The sequence below is a fragment of the Dipodomys ordii genome, unplaced genomic scaffold (assembly GCF_000151885.1).
Source record: "Dipodomys ordii isolate 6190 unplaced genomic scaffold, Dord_2.0 Scaffold47, whole genome shotgun sequence".
Taxonomy (NCBI): domain Eukaryota; kingdom Metazoa; phylum Chordata; class Mammalia; order Rodentia; family Heteromyidae; genus Dipodomys; species Dipodomys ordii.
Window position 1 is genome coordinate 602793 of NW_012267263.1, and position 26449 is coordinate 629241.

Consider the following 26449-nt stretch of genomic DNA (forward strand, 5'->3'; position numbering starts at 1 on the left):
CCCACGGCCGACCAAAAAAAAAAAAAAACTTAAGCAGACAGCATTTTACAATTAAGGCTTCTTTAACTATATCCCAATTCTGAGATTTGGAGCTTTAGGCCAGGAAAAGGAAGAGTCCTTATAGAAACAGATCCAATTGTTTAAACAGTGTACAATTGTTGGTTAACTGACATTTCAATTGATGGGACTATTCATATTCTTTTAAGACACAAGTAACTTCTATTATTTCTAAATGTATAGCTTCTAAAAATAAGGATATAATTTACTTTTCAGTGTGAACATACAAACTCCATGGATTCTAAAAACACCAATCCATCTTAAAGAACTTTTTCAATGGAGGAACAGACATTTGTTAATTTTTTATGAGAAAATAGTGAAAAAGAAGAATATTACAGTAATCTATATCAATAGTTTCTGACAGATATACCAAGATATTGTCTTAATTTTAAAACCATATGGTAAATTAGTCATTAAACACATAAAATATTTTGTTAACTTTGAAAACACTAAATTTTCTTATAAAATAGCTTTCACAATACTGAATACTGCATAATTTGTATCAATAATTTTAAACACTGCTTTGTAAACAACATTTTTAACGTCTCTTTTAGCAGTTAAAAAACAAAATGAACCTTTGAGCCAGGTGCCCTACCTACTTAGGAGGTTAAGAGCTGAAGGTTACAGGTTAAAGCCAGCCTGGGTAGGAAAGTTTGTGAGATTCTTACCTCCAATTAATTACCAAATATCCAGAAGTAGAGCTGTAGTTCTAGTGGCAGAGTGCTAGCCATGAGCAAAAAAAGCTTAGGGATAGCATCCAAGCCCTGACTTCAAACCCCAGACCTACACAGACACACAGACAGACACACACACACAGACACACACACACACCTTTTGTTAAAGAGTTTGATTTTTAATAAACCAAAATATCTTTTTTAGTATGATATTTAAAATATAAGTAACACTGCTTAAAATATATGATAAAATACATTGATAAAAATACATGAATGGGGCTGGGAAGGTGGCTCAGTGGTAGAGTGCTTGCCTTGTGTGCATGAGGCCCTGGGTTCAATTCTTCAGCACCACATAACAGAAAAAAGCCAGAAATGACACTGTGGCTCAAGTGGTAGGGTTCTAGCTTTGAGCTGAAGACCTGAGGGACAGCACCTAGGCCCAGAGTTCAGCCTCCACAACCAACCAAAAAAAAAAACATGAATGGAATTTAAGATCTGCTGAAATTTCAAGTTATTAAATTCATCAATTTTACTGATTTTCATCCTGATAAAGGAAAATTATACTACTTTGTAATATATTTCTTCTACCATTTTATCTATTTTATTGACTTTTATTAAGAATAAAGTTAATTTGGATACTAGATTAAAAAATGCTTTCTATGGGGCTGGGAAGGTGGCTCAGTGGTAGAGCGCTTGCCTTGCATGCCTGAGGCCCTGGGTTTGATTCCTCAGGACCACATAAGCAAATGAAAAAAGCCGGAAGTGGCGCTGTGGCTCAAGTGGTAGAGCGCTAGCCTTGAGCTGAAGAGCTGAGGGACAGCGCCTAGGCCCAGAGTTCAGGCCCCACGACTGGACCCAAAAAAAAAAAAATGCTTTCTATGATAGCTTTAAACAGTGTCTCTTTACCTGAAAATGTTTTACAGAATTATTTTAGGCAACAAATAGATGCAAAAATATTTTACTGTGTATTTTTAAAATCACTTCTCAAGCATAGATGTTTTTATCCAAGGTCTACTTTTATTACCTACTTTATGTTTTATAATGAAATTCTCCTTTGCAGGTTACTTATTAGAGCTGCTACCAGCAAATATTTTCATATAGCTGGCAGCTCAAGATATGTGTATCATACGTGTAATATTTTGTTATAAATTATATATGCATAAAATATACCATTATTTTATATACTGAAGTAAATACATAAGAATGAATACAAGTTATTTTTAATAAAATTCAATTTCAAATTCAGAATTCTAAGTTATGAGAACATTAAATATTAAGACACAAAGTAATCCTCTCTCTTATAGAACACCAGTCAGTGAAATCTGAAAGAGATTCTTTATTGGTAGCCACATACAGTTGACTATACCTGTCATCTTGGTGTTTTCTTGCTGTTTAAGAAAAGAATATAGACCATTTAAAATACACTATCAATGTAATAATCACTACAGACTCACTGGTTCTTTTGAAATTTTTCTTAAAAATTGCCAATATCATGATGAACACAATTGTTGTAGCTACATTATTTGAAAAATAATATAAATTATGCTACGAAAGACAAAACATTGAAATACATGAACATCACAATGTAATACAGCCGTAATTCATTGTTATTTGATAGGAAAAATTAAATTTAAAAAGTTATGTTAGAGAACTTGGGAATATTTCACTTTAGCAAAACATTCTGTTTATATATCTCCAACATCTATGATACAGTATACAATACTTTAAAAAGATATGACATTCAAATGCTTCATTTACACAATAATATTGCCAATACTAATAAAAGTGATGCCCTTAATCATGAACTGCTATGCTAATTAAGATTTAAATTTTTTTTACTTCATTATACATTTTAGTTAGCAGCTGGCAATTACATACTAATCAGTTCTATGCTGACAAATAGAGAAGATCCTAGTCAAAATACTGATTCTCAAAAGTAATATATATCATATTGCTTAAAACTAAACAACCATATAAAAGTGGTAATCATTTATCTAAACATTGATTATGAACGACATAAGTTCATGGCATAAGTTCAGGCAGAGTGTTGAGTTCTGGTGGTTTATTTACAATAAAAGTACTTTACTAACATGATATGCAATTCTATGTCAATTACTACAGTCTCTTAAAGTTATAAAAATATTATATAAAATACCACAGGCTTTAGAGGATATAATTTCATGTGGTTCTGATACTAGCAGCTGAAAAGTGTTTATAATTTAAAAATAAATAAACTATAGAGGTAAACCAGTTACAAAACAGCAGAGGACTGCAAAAAATCACAACAGTGAAAAGAACCGCTTAATTACATGAGAGCTAACAAAATGGTGAAGCAGTTGGGTCAAAAGTTTTAAAAACCTCTTTTAGAGATTTATCATCTGTTTCTTTACTGGGATCATTATCTGGTATTGGGCTCACCTGTCCAGGCTGCTTTGCCTGCCTTGGATCACCATATGGGGGTCTGATTAAGCCTGCTAAAGTCTGAATAGGAAGACTGTGCACTGCTGAGACCTGACCCTTGCTAGGACTCTTGACACTATCTACTGGTGTGTCAGCTGCCTCATCAACAGTGCCTTCCACATCTGGAGTGTTTTTCTGTGGTAGGACTGCTTCTCCAGAAGAAGGTTCATTTTTGTCACTATTTTTTAAACTACTGCTTTTCTGGTTCTCTAAATTTTCTCTTAAAGAAACTGTTGCTAGTTCTGATGGAGATGACAAACCTTGCTCTCTAGGGTCATATAAACTAATACCACTGAGAACTGAACTTGGAGTTCCCAGAGAAAGGCCAGCTGAAGATGAAAGTTTAGGGGCATATGGAGGCAGCGCCTCAGGACTAGCACTGGTAGTGATTGCCCCCAAGGACTGTGATGAACCAGCATTTGATCTGGCTAAATGAGGTGTACTCTTTGATGTATGTGATTCCTTCATAGCCACTTGATAAGACTCTGTACTGGACAGTCTGTGAAGCCTAGGATCAAAATTCTTTTGTAGCCTAGGATCTCCTAATTTACTTCCTGAACTATGTAAGTCTCCAAATTGTTCGAGGTAACCATCTCTGTTTGCTGGATTAATTTTGGCTTTGGCTGTTAGTTTTGGATCAGTGGGTACTGTGTTTTGATGAAGATCATCTTTTGTATTCCATAACCTATTGAGCCTCTGGTCAGCTATAAGAGGGGGCAGAGGTAAATTGATTGAAGATACGGGATCAGGTTTAGGTAAAGGTACTGGAAGTAAATCTTCTGGCGCCCACACAATATGTTTTGCAAAGTTGGGTTTGGTTAGGATAATGTCCATTTTAATGTGACTGAATTGTCTCAATTGTGACCTTGGATCCTGGAGTACTACACCAGGCGAAGAATCCAAAGGTATTAAGAAAGCTTTTTCTCTCAGTTCTCTTTCTGTTTCTTCTTCATCATCATCTCCTCTTTTATGTTTGATATTAGCACTAGCACTTGAATGGTGTATATTAAACTTTGTTCCCCTAACTACAGAGCCAACAGGGCCACTTCCACTTCCTCTTAATTTTCTGGGATCCCACGAAAGTCTAAGATCCACTGGGACAGATTCAGAAGGTTTTCTAATGTCTTGCCTTGGGATAGTCCTAAGTCTAGGGTCAACCACCTGATTTCCTTTCCTTTTCTCTTTAGCAAGTCTTGGATCAGTAGGAGTAGTATGTTCGGTAGAAGGTTGCTGCTGATTCCTTAACACTCCTGCTTGTTTCTGTAATGTTTTCAGTATTGATTTGACACTGCTTCCTTCTTCCTCTTCACTACTGGAATACCAGTTAACTGTATCATCTAAATGTAGAAAAAAACCCTTATGATAAAGAATGAACCATTCATATTTGGCCTTAATTAACATAACATATTATTTCTGAGATAACTGTAGTATAACTTCAAGAAAATCTATTATCAAGGTTCAACTGAACAGGAAGAAATATAGTGAGGTAATTATTTAGTTATTACACTCTATAAAGGAAGAGGTAAATTATTGGAATATAAAGGCAGCATTCCAGTTAAAAGAAAAATCAGGACCTTTTGTTGCATTTGGACAAAGGGAACTCCAGAGGTATGTGTGGGATAGATGAGTGTCGAGAAGAAGGGAAAATACTTTTGGAAAGGCATTCTAAAACTCTTTTGGATCTCTTCGATTAAAGCAATCTTTGACCTGCATTGTTCTGAATTTATCAGGACAGCAAGAGATTGAAAAGAAAAAAAATCACTAATAAAAGACTGTTCAAGGAGCAATAAAAATGAGGAATAGGGTGGAGATTTTATTTATACTTCATTAGATTTTTAGATGTTTGAACTAAGTAAATTAGCTACTCAAACATTAAGTTAAAAACAATAAAACATAATAAAATTTATATTCTTCAACTCCATGGGAACATTTTGAGCATTACTTATAAACATTATTTTACTGAAGTGTGTTATGCCCATTTTTTGTGGTACTTGGATTTTGAACTCTTGAGTTTCATGTTTGGTGGGGAGATAGAATCTCCACCACTTAAGCCAAGCCTCCAACCCATGTTATATATAATTTTAGGAAAACTGGCTAAACTGGTGCTTCAGGAGGGTGAGTCTCCTTCTTTTTCTTTAAAGCACCCTATAAGATGGTTCTGAGCTGTCCTCCAAGTACATGCTCTTCATATTCATTCAGAACACAGCATATATATATATATATATATATATATATATACATAACACATATAATATATACATATATATCCATCCTATAACATAGTAGTAGAATATCCTAAATATTTTTGTTTTTACCTAATCTTACTGTGTACCAATGTATGAAACTATATTATCACAGCATTCATTGTTTTACAGAACAGTGCTTACAAAACAAGCAGTAGTATTTAGATAGATAGGATGTGGTTTAAAACAGTATCTGTATTATAAAAGCAAAATGTTTTTACACAGATATCAGTGCCAAAAAAACTATTTCTAGGCATTAGATCTCTTTTTCTTAGACATAATGAAGTCTAGAGCTCAATTTGTAATTCACTTTTACCTGTAAATTATTTTAACTGTTTCTATACAGAAATTTAACTCATCGCATGATTTCTCATTGCTATTCTTATTTCATTTTCATATCAATATATTTTATAACTAGTCTTGTATCTTTTTGGAGTAAATATAAATAAAAATTTTTTAAAGTAGAAGATAGCCCAATTAGAAAACAGATATTATGTAAAGATTATAGCTACCAGATTTTTATCAAAAGATCATTAAGATTTATAAAAATGAACACTGGGCTGGGATATAGTTCAGTGGCAAAGCACTTGCCTAGCAAGTACAATATCCTGGGTTTGAGCCCCAGAACCAAAAAAAAAGACAGGGAAAAAAATGAACACAAACACAAAGAAACCTAAGTATTCAAGATTTTTGTATAAACGGAAAATATCCTAGAAAGAATATCACCGATTATATATTATAGCACATAATTTCCTATCATCTAAAAGTTTAAATTGTGTTTATGAAAACATAAAAGTCTGTAAGATTTTATAGAACTATCATCATTTAATAATGATTATGTTAAATTACCTTTTAGCACTTAAAGAAGTATATTTAAAGTGTACAGAAAATTCATTTATTAGGAATCCCTAATTTTTCTGCGATGTTAGATAAAAGAAAAGTTGATATGTTCTTTGAAAACATAAAATATAATGTTCCTATAATAGGTTGTAGCTATCTAGTGTTACATAGTTTTACACGATTATTCATGTTAACAAAACATACTAATTTTGTAATTCACACAAAGAAGTGCATGTTTTAAACTTTTCTCATCCTTAGCTATCTAATAGCTGTATACTTATCAACATAAATTTTTTTTAATTTAATTTTATTTTATTTGTGAACATACTGTACAGAGGAGTTACAATTGCATGGGCAGGATAATGCGTACATTTCTTACCAAGCATTGCATCCTCCTCCTTTGTATCAACATAAATTTTAAGGAGGCTGGGAATGTGGCTCAGTGGTAGAGTCCTTGTCTAGCATGCATGAAGCCCTGGGTTTAATTCTTCAGTACCATATAAACAGAAAAAGCCAGAAGTCGCATAGCAGTTCAAGTGGTAGAGTGCTAACCATGAGCTGAAGAGCTCAGGAACAACACCTAGACCCAAAGTTCAAGCCCCATGACTGGGAAAAACAAAAAAAATTAAGGAGCCATGTACTCTGGTGGCTCATGCTTGTGATCCTAGCTACTTAGGAGACTGAGGTCTGAGGATCCCCTTTCAAAACCAGCCCAAGCAAGAAAGTCCTTAAAATTCTTATCTCTAATTAACCACCAGATAAGTAGAAGTGGTGCTGTGCCTTGAAGTGATAGAGCACTAACCTTGACCATAAAAGCTCAGGGACAGCACTCAGGCCTAGAGTTCAAGTCCCATGACAGAAAAAAAAAATTAAGGTAAACTTAAATTCTTCTATATAATCTTTTCATATTAACAACTATATTTCTTAGGCTGAATGTGGTATACATGCTGGTAAATCCTGGCTACTTAGAAAGTGGAGATTAGGATTGTTATTTAAAGCCAGGTTAGGCAAAAAGTATGACTTCATTTCAACCAATAAGCCAGGAAATCTGGTGTGCACCTGTAATCACAGCTACTGAGAGGCATATATAGGAGAATCAAGACCAACTCATGACAACTCATAAGACCTTATCCAAAAAAATAACTGAAGCACAAAAGGGCTGAAGCATCATGGCTCAAGTGGAGAGAGCATCTAACTCGTAAGCAAAAGGCTCTGAATAAAAAACCTTAGGACTGCCTCCCTAAAAGAATAGTATTTCTTAAATAATATAGCAGAAATATATACACTATGTGCAGTAAATTTTCTCTAGTAACTAAATCATTCTAGAGTAGGACATAACTCAAAATCCCTAACTGGAAGTATCCTTTTTGTTTTATTTCTTCCTAAAAATAGAAAAAGCTCAGCCAGGCACAATGGCTCATGCCTATAATGCTACTCTTGGGAAATGGAGATCAGGATGATCAATCTAAGTCAGGGCAGAAAGTCTGAGAGATTTCCCTTTATCCAACTAAAAAACAAAACAAAAAACTGGGCACCTGTCATCCCATTTACAAATAGGATCACAGTCCCTGGCATAAGCAAGAGACTCTAAAATCACTAGAAGTAAAAGGGTTAGGAACAGGGTTCAAGTGGTAGAGAACCTGTCTAGCAAACATGAGACCCTGAGTACAAACCTCAGTACCCTAAAAAGAAAAGAAGAAAAGGCTTTAATTGCTTATAACTGTTCATGTGGGTCTTAAGTCCCAGCTTCATCTCTAATCACTGAGTGAAAAGAACATTTTGCAATTACTTATTACTGAAACCATAAGCAATCCTGAAAGGAGACTATAAGGTTGATTGGAAATAGAATAGAGGAACTCATTTTTACATTTTAACTTACTGAAATAGGAAGGATGCTATTAAACACTGACTCACCTTCTTCTTTGCTTGGTGTTCTTTGAGATTGGGTGCTAGCTTGTTCTTCATCTTCTTGATACCTTTGAGTAAGTCGAGCAAAGAGAGCTCTCTGCACTGCAGGGAGGAGCCCTGGAACAGGCAGAGGGCCATGGGCTGTCATATTGCTGCTAGTGTCAGGCTCATTTTCAAGGGTAGGTGAATCCTGATCAATGGGTAGCTGCTCTTGGGCAAATTCCTCATGCCACATCCCATCTATACACATAATAGAAGAGACAAATACTGAGTGAACACAAACTCCACCAAAGATGTAAGAAACTAAAACTTTAATAATTAACACTGATTTCTCAAATTGTTATGTAATTTTAAATATTTATAATGATCTAAATTTCAATTATTTCAAACATTATCTAAAGTCTTTCTATTCTTATGACAAAATTGTACTTCAAGGTTTCAATTTCCTAACTTATATTTAGCTTTTTTAGTATATTTCTTTATTTGTATATACCTTTTATTATGCTTATTTGTCTTCTATGTTCTACCATTAGAGTTATATGTCACAAAGGTAGAAATGTTTTATTCATAAGCATATTGAAGACTTCATAGTAAACATTAATTGTAGAAAAATTGATTCTAATGGTCAAATGATATTACTCATAACAGTCATGTTTTATTATTATTCTGTATGTTACAAGGTCTAATTGGTCTAATTTAGCTTTATTTGACATTCATTCCTCCAGGCACCAGTGGCTCACACCTGCAATCCTAAGTACTCAGGAGGATGAGATCTGAGGACTGCAATTTGAAGCCAACCCAGGGAGGAAAATTCATGAGACCCTCATCTCCAATTAACCACCAAAAACTGAGAAGTGGAGCTGTGGCTCAAGTGGTACAGGGCTAGTCTTGGGCAAAAAAAGCTCTTGGGGCTAAGCCCAAGTTCTGAGTTCAAGCACTAGGACTGACACAGGAAAAAAAAAGACATTCTCATCATGCCTTTAATGAAAAGCAGTGCTAAAGTAGTTTAAAATTAGAAGAGAGGGCTAGAAATATGGCTTCATGGTAGAGTACTTGGCCTAGCATGCATAAAGGCTTGGGTTTGATTGCTCAGTATCACATAAACAGAAAAAGCCACAAGTGGCGCTGTGGCTCAAGTAGCAAAGAGCTAGCCTTGAGCAAAAAGCAGCTCAGGGACAGTGCCCAGGCCTTGAGTTCAAGCCTCACGACTGGGGAAAAAAAGGAAAAAAAATTAGAAGTGAGTTATTTTACAAGGTAAACTTACCACCAGAGTTATTGAGTGGCTGAAAATTATGTACATCATGTTGTAAATAGTAATTATCATAAAATTCAGCTGAGTTCTGTAGCGAGTCATAATCGGTGCTCAGCTGCATTTCACCAGAGATTTGCTGGTATGAAGAACCTGGAGAGCAGGGATTTTCTCTGGGTACCTTCATTACATGTCCTGGAAAGCCTGTGGAGTGGTAAGTTCCACCCATACTCTGTGGTGTCAAAGGAGTATCTGCTTGAAGAAGTCCTCCAGCTTGACTGTGAGGGCTTAACATTTCAGGAGGACCAGGTGGCAATGGTGGGCTCTGTGGCATTGGTACCCCAGGAGCTTCTGCACATGGGTGATGTCCAGGAGAGCCTGGGTGCATCACAGGACTACTGCATTCTTGAGACATATTGGGCCCAGAACCTGGACTTGCCCCAGAACTATAGATATGCTGGGTATGTGGACTGCTTCCTTGAAATTGTGGTCCTGGTGGTGAGGCACTGTTATAAAATGCTGGTGGCCTGTAGATAGAAAGAGTATTTATTAGTTCAAAGAAAACAGAAAACCAAGAATGTTGCACTTCTACACAGATTATTGGGTAAATACAATTTTTTATAGCTGAATACAAGAATATATGTTTAAGAAACTAATTTTTCCATACCCTCTTACTCTCTTACTTCTTACTTTCATTTTAGCTGTAGTTTTCTTTCTTGCTGCGTGCGCGCGCACGCGCGCGCGCGCGCGCGTGTGTGTGTGTGTGTGTGTGTGTGTGTGCGCGCGCGCACGCACGCCAGACCTGATGCTTGAACTCAGGGCTTGGAGCTGTCCCTGAGCTTTTGTGCCAAGGCTAGCACTCTATCACTTGAGCGACAGTTCTACATCCAGCTTTTTGCAGGTAAGAATCTCATAGACTTTCCTACCTGATCTGGCTTTGAGCCTTTGTCCTCACACCACACAACATCCTGAGTTGTTAGGATTACAGACTGAGCCATGTATGCTCAGCTCTCAATGCTGTAAAAACTCATTAACCAGGAGTTCTAAAACTTACTCATTACAAATATTTAGAAAATACAGAAAACTACATAGATAAATAAGAGAATGATGAAAGAAGTAACATCAATCAAGATGTATTGTATTTGTAAACTGATTTGTTGAATGATAGCTCCTTTGTACAACTACTTAAAAATAATAAAAATACAAATTAAAAAGACAAGGTTAATCTCTATCCCACCATGCAAAGAAAGTTTGTTTGGTTGTTTTCCCAGATTTGTTGTTGTTGTTGTTTTATTGGTTATGGGTCTTGAACTCAGGGCCTGGGCGCTGTCTCTGAGCTCTTTTGCCCAGGGCTAGTGCTCTACTACTTTGAATCACAGTGCCATTTTTGGTTTTCTGATGGACAGTCTCACAGACTTTCCTGCCTGGGCTGGCTTTGAACCATGATCCTCAGATCTCAGCCTTCTGGGTAGCTAGGATTACAGGCGTGAGCCACTGACGCCCAGCTTTTCAGACCTTTTCCAAAGCACGTAAACACTGGTTTTTTTTTTTTTTTGGCCAATCCTGGGGCTTGAACTCAGGGCCTGGGCACTGTCCCAGACTGCTTTTTGTACAAGGCTAGCACTCTACCACTTAAGCCTCAGTGTCACTTCTGGCTTTTTATGTTTATGCATGTTGGACACGCACTCTACTAAGAACATTCCCAGCCTACCTGCACCCCCCCCGCCACTTTTTTACAACAAAATTAGAATCTATTTTCTAACATACTATACATACAACTTTTAAATTATATTATCTAATGTGCCATTATGTAATACCAAAATATTTTTTGTTGAATGTTGCTTTGCTTTCCGGACACAATATATTTTTTCTGATAGTTTTGTTAGTTGATTCCTTTGGGTTTGATGGGAGAAAGTGCCCAAATAATCAGTCTGCCTCCCCATTTCTTTTCTTTTAGTTTTATGCAAGAAGGACTTTCTGGAGCCAAGGCTGGCTTTCAATTCATGATCCTCCTCCTTTAGCCTCCCATATACTGGGATCATAGGCCATTATGCCCACCTTTCCATTTCTATTCTGTATACCTTAAATTTTTTTTAATTATTCTTATAAAGGTGATGTACAGAAGGGTTACAGTTACATAAGTCAAGTAAACAGTACAGTTCTTTTTCAATGTCACCTTTCTCTTGCATTCTCTTAGTTTTTACTGCCCATCCTCACTCAAAAGTAAAAGTGGTATAGTTCATTTTGAATAACTTTTTTTGTTGAACTTGGAGCCTGGGCACGGTACCTAAGCTCTTTTTGCTCAGGGCTAGCACTCTGCCACTTTGAGCCACAGCTCTACTTCCTATAACTTTTTTTATTTCACTGACTAGATCTGATATATGACATTAACTTTTTGTTGTTGTTTACTATGTAGTTCAGATTGGCTATGAACTAACTCAAGGTTATTCTGAATCAGACTCTCAAGTTCTAGTGACTAAACAAAGCTGGTGGCTCACACCTTTAATGGCTCAAAGCCAGGAAGGAAAGTCTGTGAGACTCTTATCTCCAAAAAGCCAGAAGTAGAGCTGTGGTTCAAGTGGTTAAGTGTGAGCCCCAAATCTCCGGGACAGTGCCAAGGCCCTGAGTTCAAGCTCCAGGACTGGTATTAAAAAACAAGCAAACAAAAAAGAATAACCAAAAATTAATAATCAAGCCAGACACCTGTGGCTCACTAGTAGGAAGCTGAAATCTGAGGATCACAGTTCAAAATTCTTGAGAGTCTTTTCTCCAATTAAGACACAAAGTTCTGGAAGTGGAGCTGTGACTCAAGTCACAGAGTGTTAGCCTTGAGCACCTAACTCAGGGGCAACACCCAAGGCCTGAGTTTAAGCCCCAGGACTGGCAAAAAGTAATTATAATCAACAACAGAAGCCCAAGTATAGTGACTTCTAAGAGATAGGCAGCAAGGCTAGAATGAGATTACTGGACATAAAGTTTGGATATAGCTTACCTGATAATCGTTCTCTTAGAGCCTTAGGAAACATTTTTTTTCAAAAAAAAAAAACAAATATACTGGAGACATATTAACCACTATGGGAGACATCACTGTCTGAATGAACATCCAAGTTTATAATCAGTGGAAGGAATGCTAAATCCATGCACCTGAAAGCATCTTTTGAGATTATTATGTTGAGAACTTTCTGGAGCTGTGCAAGGATTTTCTAGATAAAAACACTGAAGGCAGGCAGCAGAGGGTAAAGACCAAAAAGTAAAAAGGAAGCAGAGTGTGTGTCAGATAACTGCTATTTCTACCTAAGGGGTGTGTATGTATGTGTATGTACACTCTGGGGCTTGAACTCAGAGACTGGATGCTATTCCAGCTTTTTTGTTCAAGGCTCTACCACTTGAGCCACAGCTCCACTTCTGATTAATTGGAGATAAGGGTCTCATGGACTTTTCTGCCCGAGCTGGCTTTGAACTGGAATCCTCAAATCTAAGCCTCTAGCTAGGATTCTAGGTGTAAGGCATGTACACCCAGCTCTAAGTTTAATTGAATTATTAACCTGAAATACAACTTGGTATCTTAATATAAATTTTAGGGAAATGTTTTGCTGCAATTGTTGCAGGTTTTAACTTACTTTTTCCCAATTTTATGTGCTAAATCCACAGTAGGTTTTACAACTATCTCGAAGAGAGATGGAATCTTCCTGAAATCATCAGAGAGATCTGTCTGAAAATCATCTTCAGGATCAGAAAAGGGAAAATGCTCAGGTGGGGTGGGCAAAAGCCCAACTCCAGGAGGTGGTTTGGGAAGAGGTGTTATACCGCGCTTTCTCAGTTCTTCTAATTCTCTTTCATCTTCATTTATAAGTTCTTCATCAGTATTTAATACCTAAAAAATGGTAGAAATTACTAACTCAAAATAAATTCCTTCTTTTCACATTTAGAACTAGTAAGTCTTTAATAGTTTTCCTAATAAAAAAGTACAATATTAAAGTTGAAGTGGGTCAGAGATGGTTAATTCTTCATTTTAAATAAAGGGAATGAGGTTTAAAGAGGCAAATGGTAAGGTTTAAAGTAAGTTAATACTCTTAATGGCAGAGTAGGAATAAGACCAAAATATTCCTAACTCCTAAGGGTCTAATGATTCTAAGCTTTTCCAATACACTATATTAATAAACTAAAACCAGTAACTACTCCTCAGTTTTAGCAGAACTGAATAAAATGTGCTTTATAAAGTATAGTCAAATAAATACGAGGACAGACCTAACAATTAGTGTACAAAAATGCTACTTACTTTGTCCAAAAGCTTCCTTGTTTCTTTAGTCAGATCATCATGGGAAAATTTACAGTTGTCTCCTTGGTAACATTTTGCTCCACTATGATAGAACTTGCAGGGAAACTCATGTAAACAAAATTATTAAGGAACAGACCAAGTAAACCAAGATCTAGTTTTCTTAAAACCAAAAACAATAAGTGTCACCCAAATGATTGAATTCTAGAGTTCTACTTTACAATATTTTTCTATAGTCAACAATTCCACAGTGTACCTTTTAGGACAGTATTGTTACATACTGTACTGGAACCTATAATAACATCAGATTATTTATATTTTAGACTAAAATTTTAATTATTCAGAAGCTTTCAAAAGTTTTTAAGCTCTCTTACTCTTAAAATTGGAAGAAGTCGGGCTGGGAAGGTGGCTCAGTGGTAGAGCACTTGCCTTGCATGCCTGAGGCCCTGGGTTCGTTTCCTCAGCGCCACATAATCAGAAAAAAAAAGCCGGAAGTGACGCTGTTGCTCAAGTGGTAGAGCGCTAGCCTTGAGCTGAAGAGCTGAGGGACAGCGCCCAGGCCCAGAGTTCAGGCCCCACAACCGAACCCAAAAAAACAAAACAAAAAAAAATTGGAAGAAGTCATAATTGTATAAAAGAAGCCATAATTGTATAGCACATATTATAATATTTCAATTGAGTAAATCATGTTTCCTTATACAATAAAGCAAAATACAAATATATATCTTACTTTACATTAAAAAAACAAAATATAAAGAATAATTTATCTGTACGTATGCCAGTCCTGGAGCTTGAACTCAGGAGCTGGGCATTGTCCCTGAACTTCTTTTGATTAAGGTTGCCTCTATCACTTGAGCTACAGCATCACTTTTGTTTTTTTTATAAGTTTATTGGAGTTAGGAGTCTCACAGACCTCCTGCCCAGGTTGTCTTTGAACTGTAATGCTCAAATCTCAGCCTCCTGAGTAGTTAGGATTATAGGTGTGAGCCACTGTCACTAACCTTAAACCAAATAAATTTTGTAGCAAGAATATATGTATACAAAGAAAATAAAGGGGCACGATATGTCATGCTAAAGGTGAACGTCAAATAATTAAAGTTATAGACTAAGAGTATGGATGATTACAATGAACCTACTATCTGGAAAAGAGAAAAATGCTTACTACCTGTCATACATTAAGAGTCCATATGACTTAAAAATGTAAATGTTAAGAAAAATAAAAATTTCACAATTATAGATCTCATTTTTTATGAAAAATTATATAAAAACTGTATTTTTACACATATGTACATTCTCTCATGTCATAAAGTCCAAAAGGCTTTGTCTAAAGAATAAAATTACTTAACATTTATAAGGTTTCAAGGTTATTAAACATTTATCAAAGTAGAACTAAAATGCACTCCCTTATACAGACCACTGTAGATTTATTTCTCATTGTAGATTGGATAATTTTCACTTTTGGCAATTGTGTGAAACCTACATTACCCCAACATTCCTGTCATGACTCATCTCTAACACTGAATGAAGTATTTTAAAACATATTCCAAATACATTTCACCTTTAAATACTTCCATATCTATTATGAACAGATAAGGGATTTTTTTGTCTTTTTAATTATGAACCTGACAAAATTAATGCAATAACTTAAAAAAGTATTTTTATGATTGTTTTATTCAAATGAGGATCCAAATATTATCTAAAAATTTATCTAGTTAATATATTTCTAGTTTCTTTTATTGATTTGATCTTTTATTTTATGTCATTAACAAATGACATAAATTTTAATATTATCCATTGATGGCTAATACTTCCTATTAGTATTGATGCAATTGTTCCTGTTGCACCCTATCAGAGGCACTGAATATTTTAGCATGTCATCTTGTTAACATCTCAAATATTCTCTTAATATTGCTTAAATTATATTCTTCTTATTTTGAACTAGATTAAACATTTGTCCATTTGACTTGGGGACGTTTACATTTCTCTTTGAATTATCTGTATCTCTTCTTCATTTTTCCTTTTAACTTTTGGGGATTCATACATTAAGAGTGTTACTTCTTACCAGATGCTGGCAGTTCATGCCTCTAATCCTAACTACTCAGGAGGCTAAGATCTGAGAACTGGTTCCAAGCCAGCCCAGACAGGAAAGTCCATGAGACTTTTATCTCCAATTAGCCACCAAAAAGCTAGAAGTGGAACTGGAAGTGGTAGAGCACAAGTCTTAAGCAAAGAAGCTCAGGGACAGCACTTAGGCCCTGAGTTCAAGCCCCAGGGACCTCCCCTCCCTCCCCCCAGTGTTACTTCTTCATAGGTTATGTAAATAAATACACATTTATCTTTTTCCCAGTTTTTTTTTTGGGGGGGGTCCCGGTCGTTCGGCCTGAACTCTGGGCCTGAGCGCTGTCCCTCAGCTCTTCAGCTCAAGGCTAGCACTCTACCATTTGAGCCACAGCGCCACTTCCAGCCTTTTTCTTTTTGCTTATGTGGTGCTGAGGAATCAAACCCAGGGTCTCAGGCATGCAAGACAAGCACTTTACCACTGAGCCACCTTCCCAGCCCCTTTTTCCCAGTTTTTATCTTTTATTAACTTAAGATACTTTTGGTATGAAAATTTTTAATTATTTGTGCAGTCATATTTTCAATGTTTTTTCTTACTGCCTCTGGATTTTGAGTCATGGAAAGAAAAGCTTTCCATGATCTTGGGTCATAAAGGAACTGATGGGCATTTGTGTGTTTCCACTTTAACACTGATTTTTATAATAAGAGTTTTTCATTTTCCATTTTATTTACTTTGCTTTTTTTACCTTTTCTTTTTGCTGGTCGTGGGGCTTGAATTCTGGACCTAGATGCTGTCCCTGAGCAATTCAGCTCAAGGCAGACACTCTACCAGTTGAGCCACAGCCCCACTGCCAGTTTTTCTGATTGGTTTTTATTGGAGAAAAGAGTCTCTTGGATTTTCCTGCCCAGGCTGGCTTTGAACCGTGATCCTAGATCTCAGCTTCCTGAGTAGCTAGGATTACAGCTGTGAGCCACCAGCACCTGGCCTTACATTATTTTTTAACTTAACAAGATTTTAAAATCTATCTAAAAAAATATGATATTCTACTGAGTTATCAGTGGGCAACATAGCAAAACAACACAAACATAAAGACAAAGAAATGTAGGAAAGCCCTAGAAAAAAGCAGACACAAGTAAAACAATCAGTCTATTAAAAAATCCATGGGGAAAGCTCTAAACGTTAAAATCCATGGGAAAAGCTCTATTAGTAAGCAAACAGTTGGATATTTGTGGAAGTAGCATGGAAAGATGGATAACATATTTTTCTTTAAAAAGGAACCACTATGCTCTATTTGGATAGAGTGAAACTACAATTTAAATGTATATACTTCTAAAAAGTGGCAATTTGGTAAGATTTACTTTTCAATTTTCAATAATGATAACTTATTATTTATGAACCTGAGTAAAATAATTAAGTCATAAGAAATATTTTTCCAACTATTCCTTCAGGAAGTAGTCTCTTAAAATATGTTAAGCTGATTACATTAAACGAAAAGTTCCTTGATGTTATACAGATTTTTCCAAAAAGATAGCTCAGTTTACTAAAGAATGAAAGTTAGTTTGCTCACTCTTTTGAAGGTAAAAGTCTGACTAGCCTGAGTTTAAATTATGTTATTTCAAATTTAAAACCAGGCTAAAATTTCTAGGTTATATTTATGATTTTAAAAATTCAATGATGCTTTAAACCTCAGTATGCAGGTTAAGCACACCTTTAAAAAATTACAAAGAACAGTTTTTTTAGCTCTGAGTTATAGAGGATAGGAAGTCCAAAAGTGCTAGCATGTACCCATCATCTGATGGCTTTGCTGCTTCACAAAAAGATGGAGGGTATCACGTGAGAATGAAGAGCAAGCATGCTAACGCACATCTTCCTTTTTTAAAGAGAGATACTATCACAGTAGACCCACCTTAATGATCTCATGTGCACCTTTCTCCTGAAAGCCATCTTCCAAAGACTATTAAGTTATAAATGTGGAGGTAAAGTTTCCATGACATGAACTTTGGAAGGGGACACATTCAAACTATAGTACTTCAGTAACAAAAGTAGAAATCTCCTTACTTGTAGAGTTAGCACCCATTTTTAATAAAGGATATTATGCATGTAAATACAGTTCTCGCCTTTGGTACAATATCCCTGTAAATAAAATCTGCAGATCTCTTTTCTCTTCTCCAACTCTGCATCATGATCAAATTTACACTGATCTCCCTGCAGAAAGAAAGAAGCCGGGAAGTGGGGGGGGGAGGGAAGAGGAAAAAAGAATGGAAGGAAGGGAAAGAGAGAAGGAGAGAAATGGAAGGAAAGTAAGGAGGAAAAAGTAAAGAAAGGTAATGAAAGAAGAGAAAAATTAAATAATTGAATTATATTTTCTCTCTATGATGCTTCACAGTGAATTGTAGTCCTTACCCTTAGACTTTAAATAATTTGCCAATAATAACATAAATAACTGTAGAACTGCTGAAGCAGATGTGGCTACATGCAGTGAGGCTGCAGAATGAGTAAAGCTTCAAAGGATCCTCCCCATATCCCATCAGCATTCATCACGTCTAGCTAGACTACCACTGTCGGAGGCATCAACCCACATAACCTCATCTGAGCTTCTGTGTGCTGTGAGGGTGAATGCTGGCATGCATTCCTCTGGGGAACAAAGGGGGATTCCCCTTCCTCCATGTGGGGCAACGGTTTTGTACCTGGTGCCAGACTTAGTGATGGTTTGCGGGAAGTGTCATTCGTGCTTTTCCTAGTTAACTTCATAGAACAATGGCTCAAGACCCCCTTTGTGTACTCACTTGTGCATTATCTACTTTTACAACCTTGATTACTGGAACTACTCCATGTTTGTTGACAAGGATTAGCTTTTCCTACTTACTGACTTAAACTCTAATTGTCTGTGCGCCCATAAACTGTTTAAGATTAACACTCTGCCCCCAGACTGAAGATTTACTTCTCCTGCTTGTGTGCTGTATATGAGCATGTAATTTTCAATAAACTTTGTCTATACCTGCAGGGTGTAGTCCCTTCCTGCCTAAGCCAGACATGCATTCCCAGATCCTGCTGTGGAAACAGCAACATACCACAGCAACTTTTTAAGTTCTTGGTGCCATATATAAAATAGGGATAATAACAGTAACTACTTAGTAGGGTAGTTGCAAGGATTATATCACTGTATGTTAGCTCTACTGTAAACATTGTTTGACACACAGTATTTACCACAAATGTTAACATATTTGCTAAATAAAATCTGATTTTTGCAAATTGTTATTGATCTGTAATATAATTAAACAAGCCTTAATGTTCAGGGATTTCATACAAAGTACATTTTAAATAGTTTTGTTACACCTACATGAGAAATGAAAAAATTAAGTACCATCCCAAAAGAAAATTTAAAGATTATTTTGGAAGTTTGAGTGATTTATTAATACCCCTTATATATTTACCTTAATACATCTTCCTTCTAGGAAGTATTTGCAGATTTGTTTTCCTTTGTGTTCCACTGTGTGCTGGCTAATAAATTCCTGAGTCATAACCTTCCATTTTTTCCCTGGTTTACTATACTGCAAGAAAAAAAATTCAATTTAATTTAACATGAAAATTAGCAGATACTAAAACATACAGTTAAATCTGAAAAGAAGTAAAAATTGACAACTAAGATCAATCAATATCGGACATTCTAATACTCTAGATTTAACTGGAGAGAAAGATACACTTCTGCTTAATCTTGTTTATTGCCATTAGCAAATACAAAAGAGTATTTATTTTTGCAGTACTGGAATTTGAACTCAGTGCTTCACACTTACTAGGTTAGCATTCTACCATTTGAACAAAGATATAGCCCTGTTTTTCTTTTTCTTTTTTTTTGGTGGTTGGTTGTGGGTCTTGAACTCAGGGCCTAGGCGCTGTCCCTGCGCTCTTCAGCTCAAGGCGAGCGCTCTACCACTTGAGCCACAGCACCACTTCCAGCCCTGTTTTTTGTTGAGATAGTATCTCACTTCCAAATCAGTAGTGGGCTTGAACCTGGGTATACCAACAAAATACACCTTCAATTTGCCACAGCCTTTTTGTTTGTTTTGTTACTGGGGTTTTAGAAGTCAGGGCCTAGTGCTTGCTAGACTGGTACAAGACCACTTAGGCAGGCTTCTGGCCAGTTCATCACTAGTTATCAAGATAAAATCTTGCTTCTTGTTCAGATTCATACCTGAGCTCCTATCTACCTATTTTAAACTTTCTGTTGTTGCTGGGACCATAGATGCCTACCAACTCTCCAGCTTCCTTTGGTGGAGAAGTCTTACAAACTTTTCTGCCTATGCTGGCCTGGAATGGCAATCCTCCCAACCTCCCTTTCATAGGCTTGTGAATGCCACTGCCCTCAGCTATAGATTGAGAAGGAGTTTCATGAACTTTTCTGACAGGGCTGGCCTCAAACACTGATCTCTTGATATCAGCCTCTCAAGTAGCTAGGATTACAAGACTCAGCACCACTGGTGCTGCCAAGCTTTTATTTCTTGCTATTTTAAACACCATATATAAAACCATATATAAACTATATATAAAACACTCTATAGGGGCTGGGTATGTGGCTTAGTGGTAGAGAGTTTGCCTAGCAAAATATCCATATTGTTTGACATAAAACTTTTACTATGCAGAATTATTCTGAAGAAATTCTCAGAGAAGTACACAAAGATTTACACACAGCAATAATTACTATAGTTACATAGTAAGACAAACAAAACTAGAAATACTCTATAAATAGGAGGCTGATCAAATACATTATGATACATTAAGGTAATGGAATATTATACAGTCATAATAAATTCATGTGACAGGTGCCTATGATATAAGAAAATGCTTAGATTGCTTTATGAAATAAACTACTGATCCAAATTTTAAAATAATAAAGGCAAAGAAAAAAACTAAATTAATACATCTCCACATTTTAGCATGTCTTTGGATGATGAGATTAAAGATTTTGTTGATAGTTATTTGTGGTCAGTCGTTGAGGCTTGATCTCAGAGCATGGTTGCTGTCCCTCAGCTCTTTTGCTCAAGGCTAATACTCTACCACTTTTAGCAACAGCTACACTTCCAGTTTTCTAGTGGTTAAATGGATACAAGAATCTCACTGATGGGCTGGGAAGGTGGCTCAATGGTAGAGTGCTTGCCTTGCATGCATGAGGCCCTGAGTTCTATTCTTCAGAACCACATAAGCAGAAAAGGCCGGAAGTCATGCTGTGGCTCAAGTGGTATAGCACTAGCCTTGAGCTGAAGAGCACAGGGAGAGCGCCCAGGCCCAGAGTTCAAGCCCCACAACCAACCAAAAAAAAAGAAAAGAAAAGGGGCTGGAAAGGTGGCTCAGTGGTAGAGTGCTTGCCTTGCATGCATGAGGCCCTGTGTTCGATTCCTCAGCACCACATAAGCAAAAAGAAAAAAGCCAGAAGTGGCGCTGTGGCTCAAGTGGTAGAGCGCTAGCCTTAAGCTGAAGAGCTGAGGGACAGCGCCCAGGCCCAGAGTTCAGGCCCCACGACTGGACCCCCAAAAAAAAAGGAAAGAAAAGAATCTCACTTTTTTCTGCCTGGACTGGCTTTGAATTGCTATCCTTAAATCTCGACCTCCTGAGTAGATAGGATTAAATGTGTAAGCCATGTGTAAACACCAACCAAGCATTTTATATTCTCTTAAAGGGAAAAAATGTTTAATAGAAAATGTATATTACTATTAGCTCCTAAATCTGAAAAATTAAAAAGAAATACATTAAGAAAAGAAGTTCCAAGTCCTATTTGTTTTCTGTAGTTTTCTTCATAGCTCTATTCAACTCTGCTACTAATATGAGGAAAGAGAAACTAAGACACTGAGCTATGCTAAATGTAATGAGTTACATTATAAACTTTATCAAGAGGTATTATGCAGCACTATGCCTTGCACATTGCTCTCAATCACTATTCTTCTGCTGTGACTGATTTTGTATTACTTTGTAAGATGGAACACAAAGTACAATCTACTGAAAACAGAAACTTGCCTCAGAGGTAACACTTTAGGCAATAGATGGCAGACTAAAATTTTATCCTTAACACTCACAACTATAAGAATGATAAAAAAGGTACAAAAATACAGAATAGATAAATGTAGCCAGCACTGGTAGCTCACACTTATAATCCTACCTAGTAAAGAGGCTAAGATCTGAGAATCACAGTTTGAAGCCAGCCTAGGCAGGAGACCATGAGACTCTTATCTCCAATTACCTATTCATATAAACCCAGAAGTGGGGGCTGTGGGTCAAGTAGTAGAGTTCTAGCCTTGAGCAAAAAGAAGCTCAGGGACAGAGCTCAGGTCCTGAATTCAAGCCCCAGGACTGACAAAAATTGAGATGAACATATAAATTTTTTTTCAAAATGTAAGTACATCCATCCTGCCCAGGAATTCACAATCAGATTACTTATACTCTGGCAGAATCATTTAATATATTATAGAGCTGCATAATTTTGATTCACAAGTGTTGTTATTATTATGTATGGGTTCATTTAAACTCACATAGTCCTCTGTGCCAAAACTTGTGATTGTAAAAAAGTAAGTAGCCATGAAGAATGCATCATGTGCCAAACACCAGTGGCTTCTGTAAGCTACTCAGGAGATTGAGAACTGAGGAATGAGGTTCAAAACCAGCCTGGGCAGAAAAATTTGTGAGACTCTTAGCTCCAATTAACCAAAGGAAAATAAAAAGCTGGAAGTGAAGGTGTGGCTAAAGTGGTAGAGTACCAGCTGTGAGTGGAAAAAGCCAAATGAGAGCATGAGGCCCTTAGTTCAAGCCCCAGAACTGGCACAAAAAGAAAACAAGGGTGCATTATACAAGAAAAGAAAAAGAAGAGTACATTATACAAAGCTGATGAGTCAACAGAAAAAACATAATTCTGAAATTTTAACATAAAAAGTAGGCATCACACTCACATACACAAAATCCTCTAAAAATAAACTAATATGCATTTCACTAATAACTTACTTTTTGTCTTGTATACTTCCTAAAATGTCTTATTTTAATAGAAGACTGAGATTATTTTGTTTTGAAGGCTAGTATAGCTTAAACAAGTAGAAGTTATTTTACTATTCATAACTATAGTAATCTTGACCATAATATAATAAAAGTAACTTTAAAGAATCTAAAGCAACTTTACAAATAAATCTGACCTTTTAAGTTTGAGCTTAAAGAGAAACTACAAGTGTTCTCTTACTCTAAAGAGCTTTTGTAATGTAAGAGCTAGAAACATGGGGATAATCTAGTCTATCACCCTCCTGGACAAATACAAGAAATAATGACTGGAGAAATTAGTGATTTGTCTGTTACATGAAAATTACCAGAGTTAGGAAAGAACTTAGGAATTGTGCCTTCCAATTATAATAGTATATTATAAAATAGTATTATTACTATTACTAATAAAAATACAATAAAAAGACAGAAAAGGGAAAAAATGGGAGGAAAATTAGGCTACCTAACTGATCATTTTAAAATTTATTTACTTAGAAAACATGCTAGGCACAAGACTGTAAAATGTTAAAATATATAGAAAGAGAATGGATTCACAGAAAATTTAATAGCTGCCATAAACACTAAAAAATGTAAATTATATAGCCATCAGAATAAGTAAGTCTTTAAAATCTGACAAATTTGCTTGGCTTTCCAAGAAAATTAGTGTAGTTCTGAAAGTATCCCTGAATTTACCTGGTCTTCTGGGAATCTCACAGTCCCTGAAAGGATTAGGATGGAAAGAAATCTATTTTTGTGTCTTTTAATGTGGCCTGTGTGTTCTCTCTACACAGATCATTCCTGAACATGAACTACTTTCTTTCTTTTTTTTTTTTTGGGTCCGTTCGTGGGGCCTGAACTCTGGGCCTGGGCGCTGTCCCTCAGCTCTTCAGCTCAAGGCTAGCGCTCTACCACTTGAGCCCCAGCACCACTTCCGGCTTTTTTCTTTTTTGCTTATGTGGTGCTGAGGAATCGAACCCAGGGCCTCAGGCATGCAAGGCAAGTGCTCTACCACTGAGCCACCTTCCCAGCCCCTGAACATGACTACTTTCATGGACTCTGGTATTCTCCTGGTTGTTTCTGGAGTCATAAAAAATGTCTCTCATTACAGTTAACAAACTGATAATGTTGATAATGTATTTTAATCATTATTTTTCTATTATATGATAAAAACTATTTTTTAAATTATAGCCTATATCTATATACATTTAAATGTCAGTGCTTGAAGGAGTCCTTAAGAGTTAATACCATACTCTCATTTTACAGATGGAAGTCAAGATTGTAAGTAGTAATCTCCTTACTTTCTTGGATGCTACTTTTTCTCTTTTTAAAGTATTATATATGGAGCTGGCTTATTTAGAAAGTATTCATATTAGTTTGGGTTAGGGAAAGCAGTATATTCTAGAAGAAAAGCAACCAGAAATATGAGCGGATAGAAATTAATAATCATCTAGGGTCTAAAATAATAACTACAACCATGCTAAAGCTGTTGTCCTGTGGAAAAGGGGTAGATCAGTAAATGTTAAAAAGTTTGAAGCGGGCTGGGGAGGTGGCTCAGTGGTAGAGCACTTACCTTGCATGCATGAGGCCCTGGGGCCAATTCCTCAGCACCACATAAGCAGAAAAAGTTGGAAGTGGCACTGTTGCTCAAGTGGTAGATCGCTAGAGCTGAAGAGCTGAGGGACAGCACCCAGGCCCAGAGTTCAGGCCCACGACTGGACCCCCCCGCCAAAAAAAAGTTGGAAGCAGGAGTTTGTAGTCAAGTATATTTTGAAAATGATGGATTTGACAAAGTAAGTTTTTCCATGCTTAACATAACCTTTAATACATGGATGTTGACTAACCTCATAATGTTATGCCTAATCTCAGAGCCTTTAATACATTAATGTTGATTGAGAAGCCCCAAAAGCAGAACAGCTAGTCCTAGGTTTCACAAATTTATCTGGGCCAGAGTTTTTTTCAGATCACAGCTGCTAACATCTTCTTCAATATGGAGTACATATTACATCTCTGCCCATTATCACTAAACTTAACCATAAGAAAAGCAACCATATTCAAATTAATTAGTTTACTCAAGGTTGCAGCTTCAAATAACCACCCTTGCTTCTGTCAATTCAGGTAAAGATTACTAGAACAGTGATAAAATACAGGAATTAGATCATATGAATCCAGAGAGTTGCTACAAGGTTGAAATGTAAATGTTCAGTTTCAATTCCACATATACTACAACATGGTAGGTATATATATTTTTCCAAGCAATTATTTTCTTTCTTCTTCTCTTTTAATGCTTTCCGTTCTAATAAATACATTAATTTACCACTGCCTCCCTTCTTGACTCTACTACAAAACTGAGCTATTACAATCCCATTGCCTTTTGTATCAGTGGAGGATGACTTCCTTTTTTTCGGTGGTCCTGGGGCTTGAGCCACTGTCCCTGAGGTTCTTTTGCTGCACACAGAGAAGATGGCTTTTAGAAAAGCACAGTGGAGAACTAATAGCTATTTTTGTCCTTAAAATAAAATACCATTTTTTAAGCTGAGAACTGGTGGCTCATGTCCATAATTCTAGCTATTCAGGAGGCTGAGATCTGAGGACCATGGTCTATGAAACTCTTACCTACAATAAACTACCAAAAAGCTGGAAGCAGAGTTATGGTCCCAAGTGGCTCACATACAGCCCTGGCAGGAAAGTCTGTGAAACTGCAATAAACTACCAGAAAGCTGGAAATAAAGCTGTGGTTCCAGGTGGTAGAGTGTTAGCCTTGTTCAAAAAAGTTCAAGGACAGTGCCCATGTTCTGAGTTCAAGCCCCAGGACTGCACAAAGTAAATAAGGCTGGGCACCAGTGGCTCATATCTGTAATCCTAGCTACTCAGGAGGCTAAGATCTGAGGAACACAGTTCAAATCCAGCTTAGAAAGTAAAGTCCATGAGACTTTTATTTCCCATTAACTACCAAAAAGCCAGAAGTAGAGCGCTAGCCTTTGGAAAGAATGCTCAAGGAGAGTCCTCATGCTCTAAGTTCAAGCTCCAGGACTGACAGGATGGATGGATAGATGAATGGATGGATAGACAGACAGACAGACAGACAGACAGACAGACAACTTTATTTCTAGGTCACCTAAATTTATACCTCCATATTAACATCATGATTCATTGAAACAAATTATTCTTTTGTAGTTTATATTCATTTGATCTGAACTAGAAAATTTTCATTTACTAGGAAAGTGGCATTGAAAACACGTTTTCTTTGCAACCTAATGGTTTAAAAGATGCAAAAGTCTTCTTTTCCTCATATAAAAATTTTCAGTACCTCTTGAAATTCATCCATTCCTGAGAAGGCATTCGGCCCTTTATTGACTCTTCCCCCACGGTCTTTTCGTTTGATTTTCTTCTGCAAACCACGGCCCCGACCAATATTAAAACTTTTAACCCTCTGTTCGGTACCTAAAAAAGTAAAAAATATAATTAAAGTATTACAGAAAGCAACAATAACTATCCATCTGTTATTTTGCAATGAATAGTATATTTGTAATAGTCTATAAAATCTATCCTTCATTTTGTCCTCATATTTATTTTTAAAAATTAACTGAATCTACAAATTACTTCATGGGTATTGCTTTCCCTTATAATAAGGGATTTTCTCACAAGGGATACTGGAAACATAGGAGGCGTGGA

General features: G+C 36.3%; 1 protein-coding gene across 1 annotated transcript in view; it reads right to left on the reverse strand.

The window, feature by feature from the left end:
• Positions 1–1935: 1935 nt before the first annotated feature.
• Positions 1936–26449, reverse strand: part of Zc3h6 (zinc finger CCCH-type containing 6) — a gene marked incomplete at its 5' end in the record, with an annotated part of 39294 nt that continues 14780 nt past the window's right edge. Inside the window, 8 exons of the mRNA XM_013019709.1 lie at positions 1936–4528; positions 8189–8422; positions 9447–9958; positions 13052–13305; positions 13711–13820; positions 17860–17971; positions 19201–19317; positions 26085–26218. Of these exons, the coding sequence (XP_012875163.1) occupies positions 3048–4528; positions 8189–8422; positions 9447–9958; positions 13052–13305; positions 13711–13820; positions 17860–17971; positions 19201–19317; positions 26085–26218 (2954 nt within the window). The remainder of the gene's footprint in view (positions 4529–8188; positions 8423–9446; positions 9959–13051; positions 13306–13710; positions 13821–17859; positions 17972–19200; positions 19318–26084; positions 26219–26449) is intronic.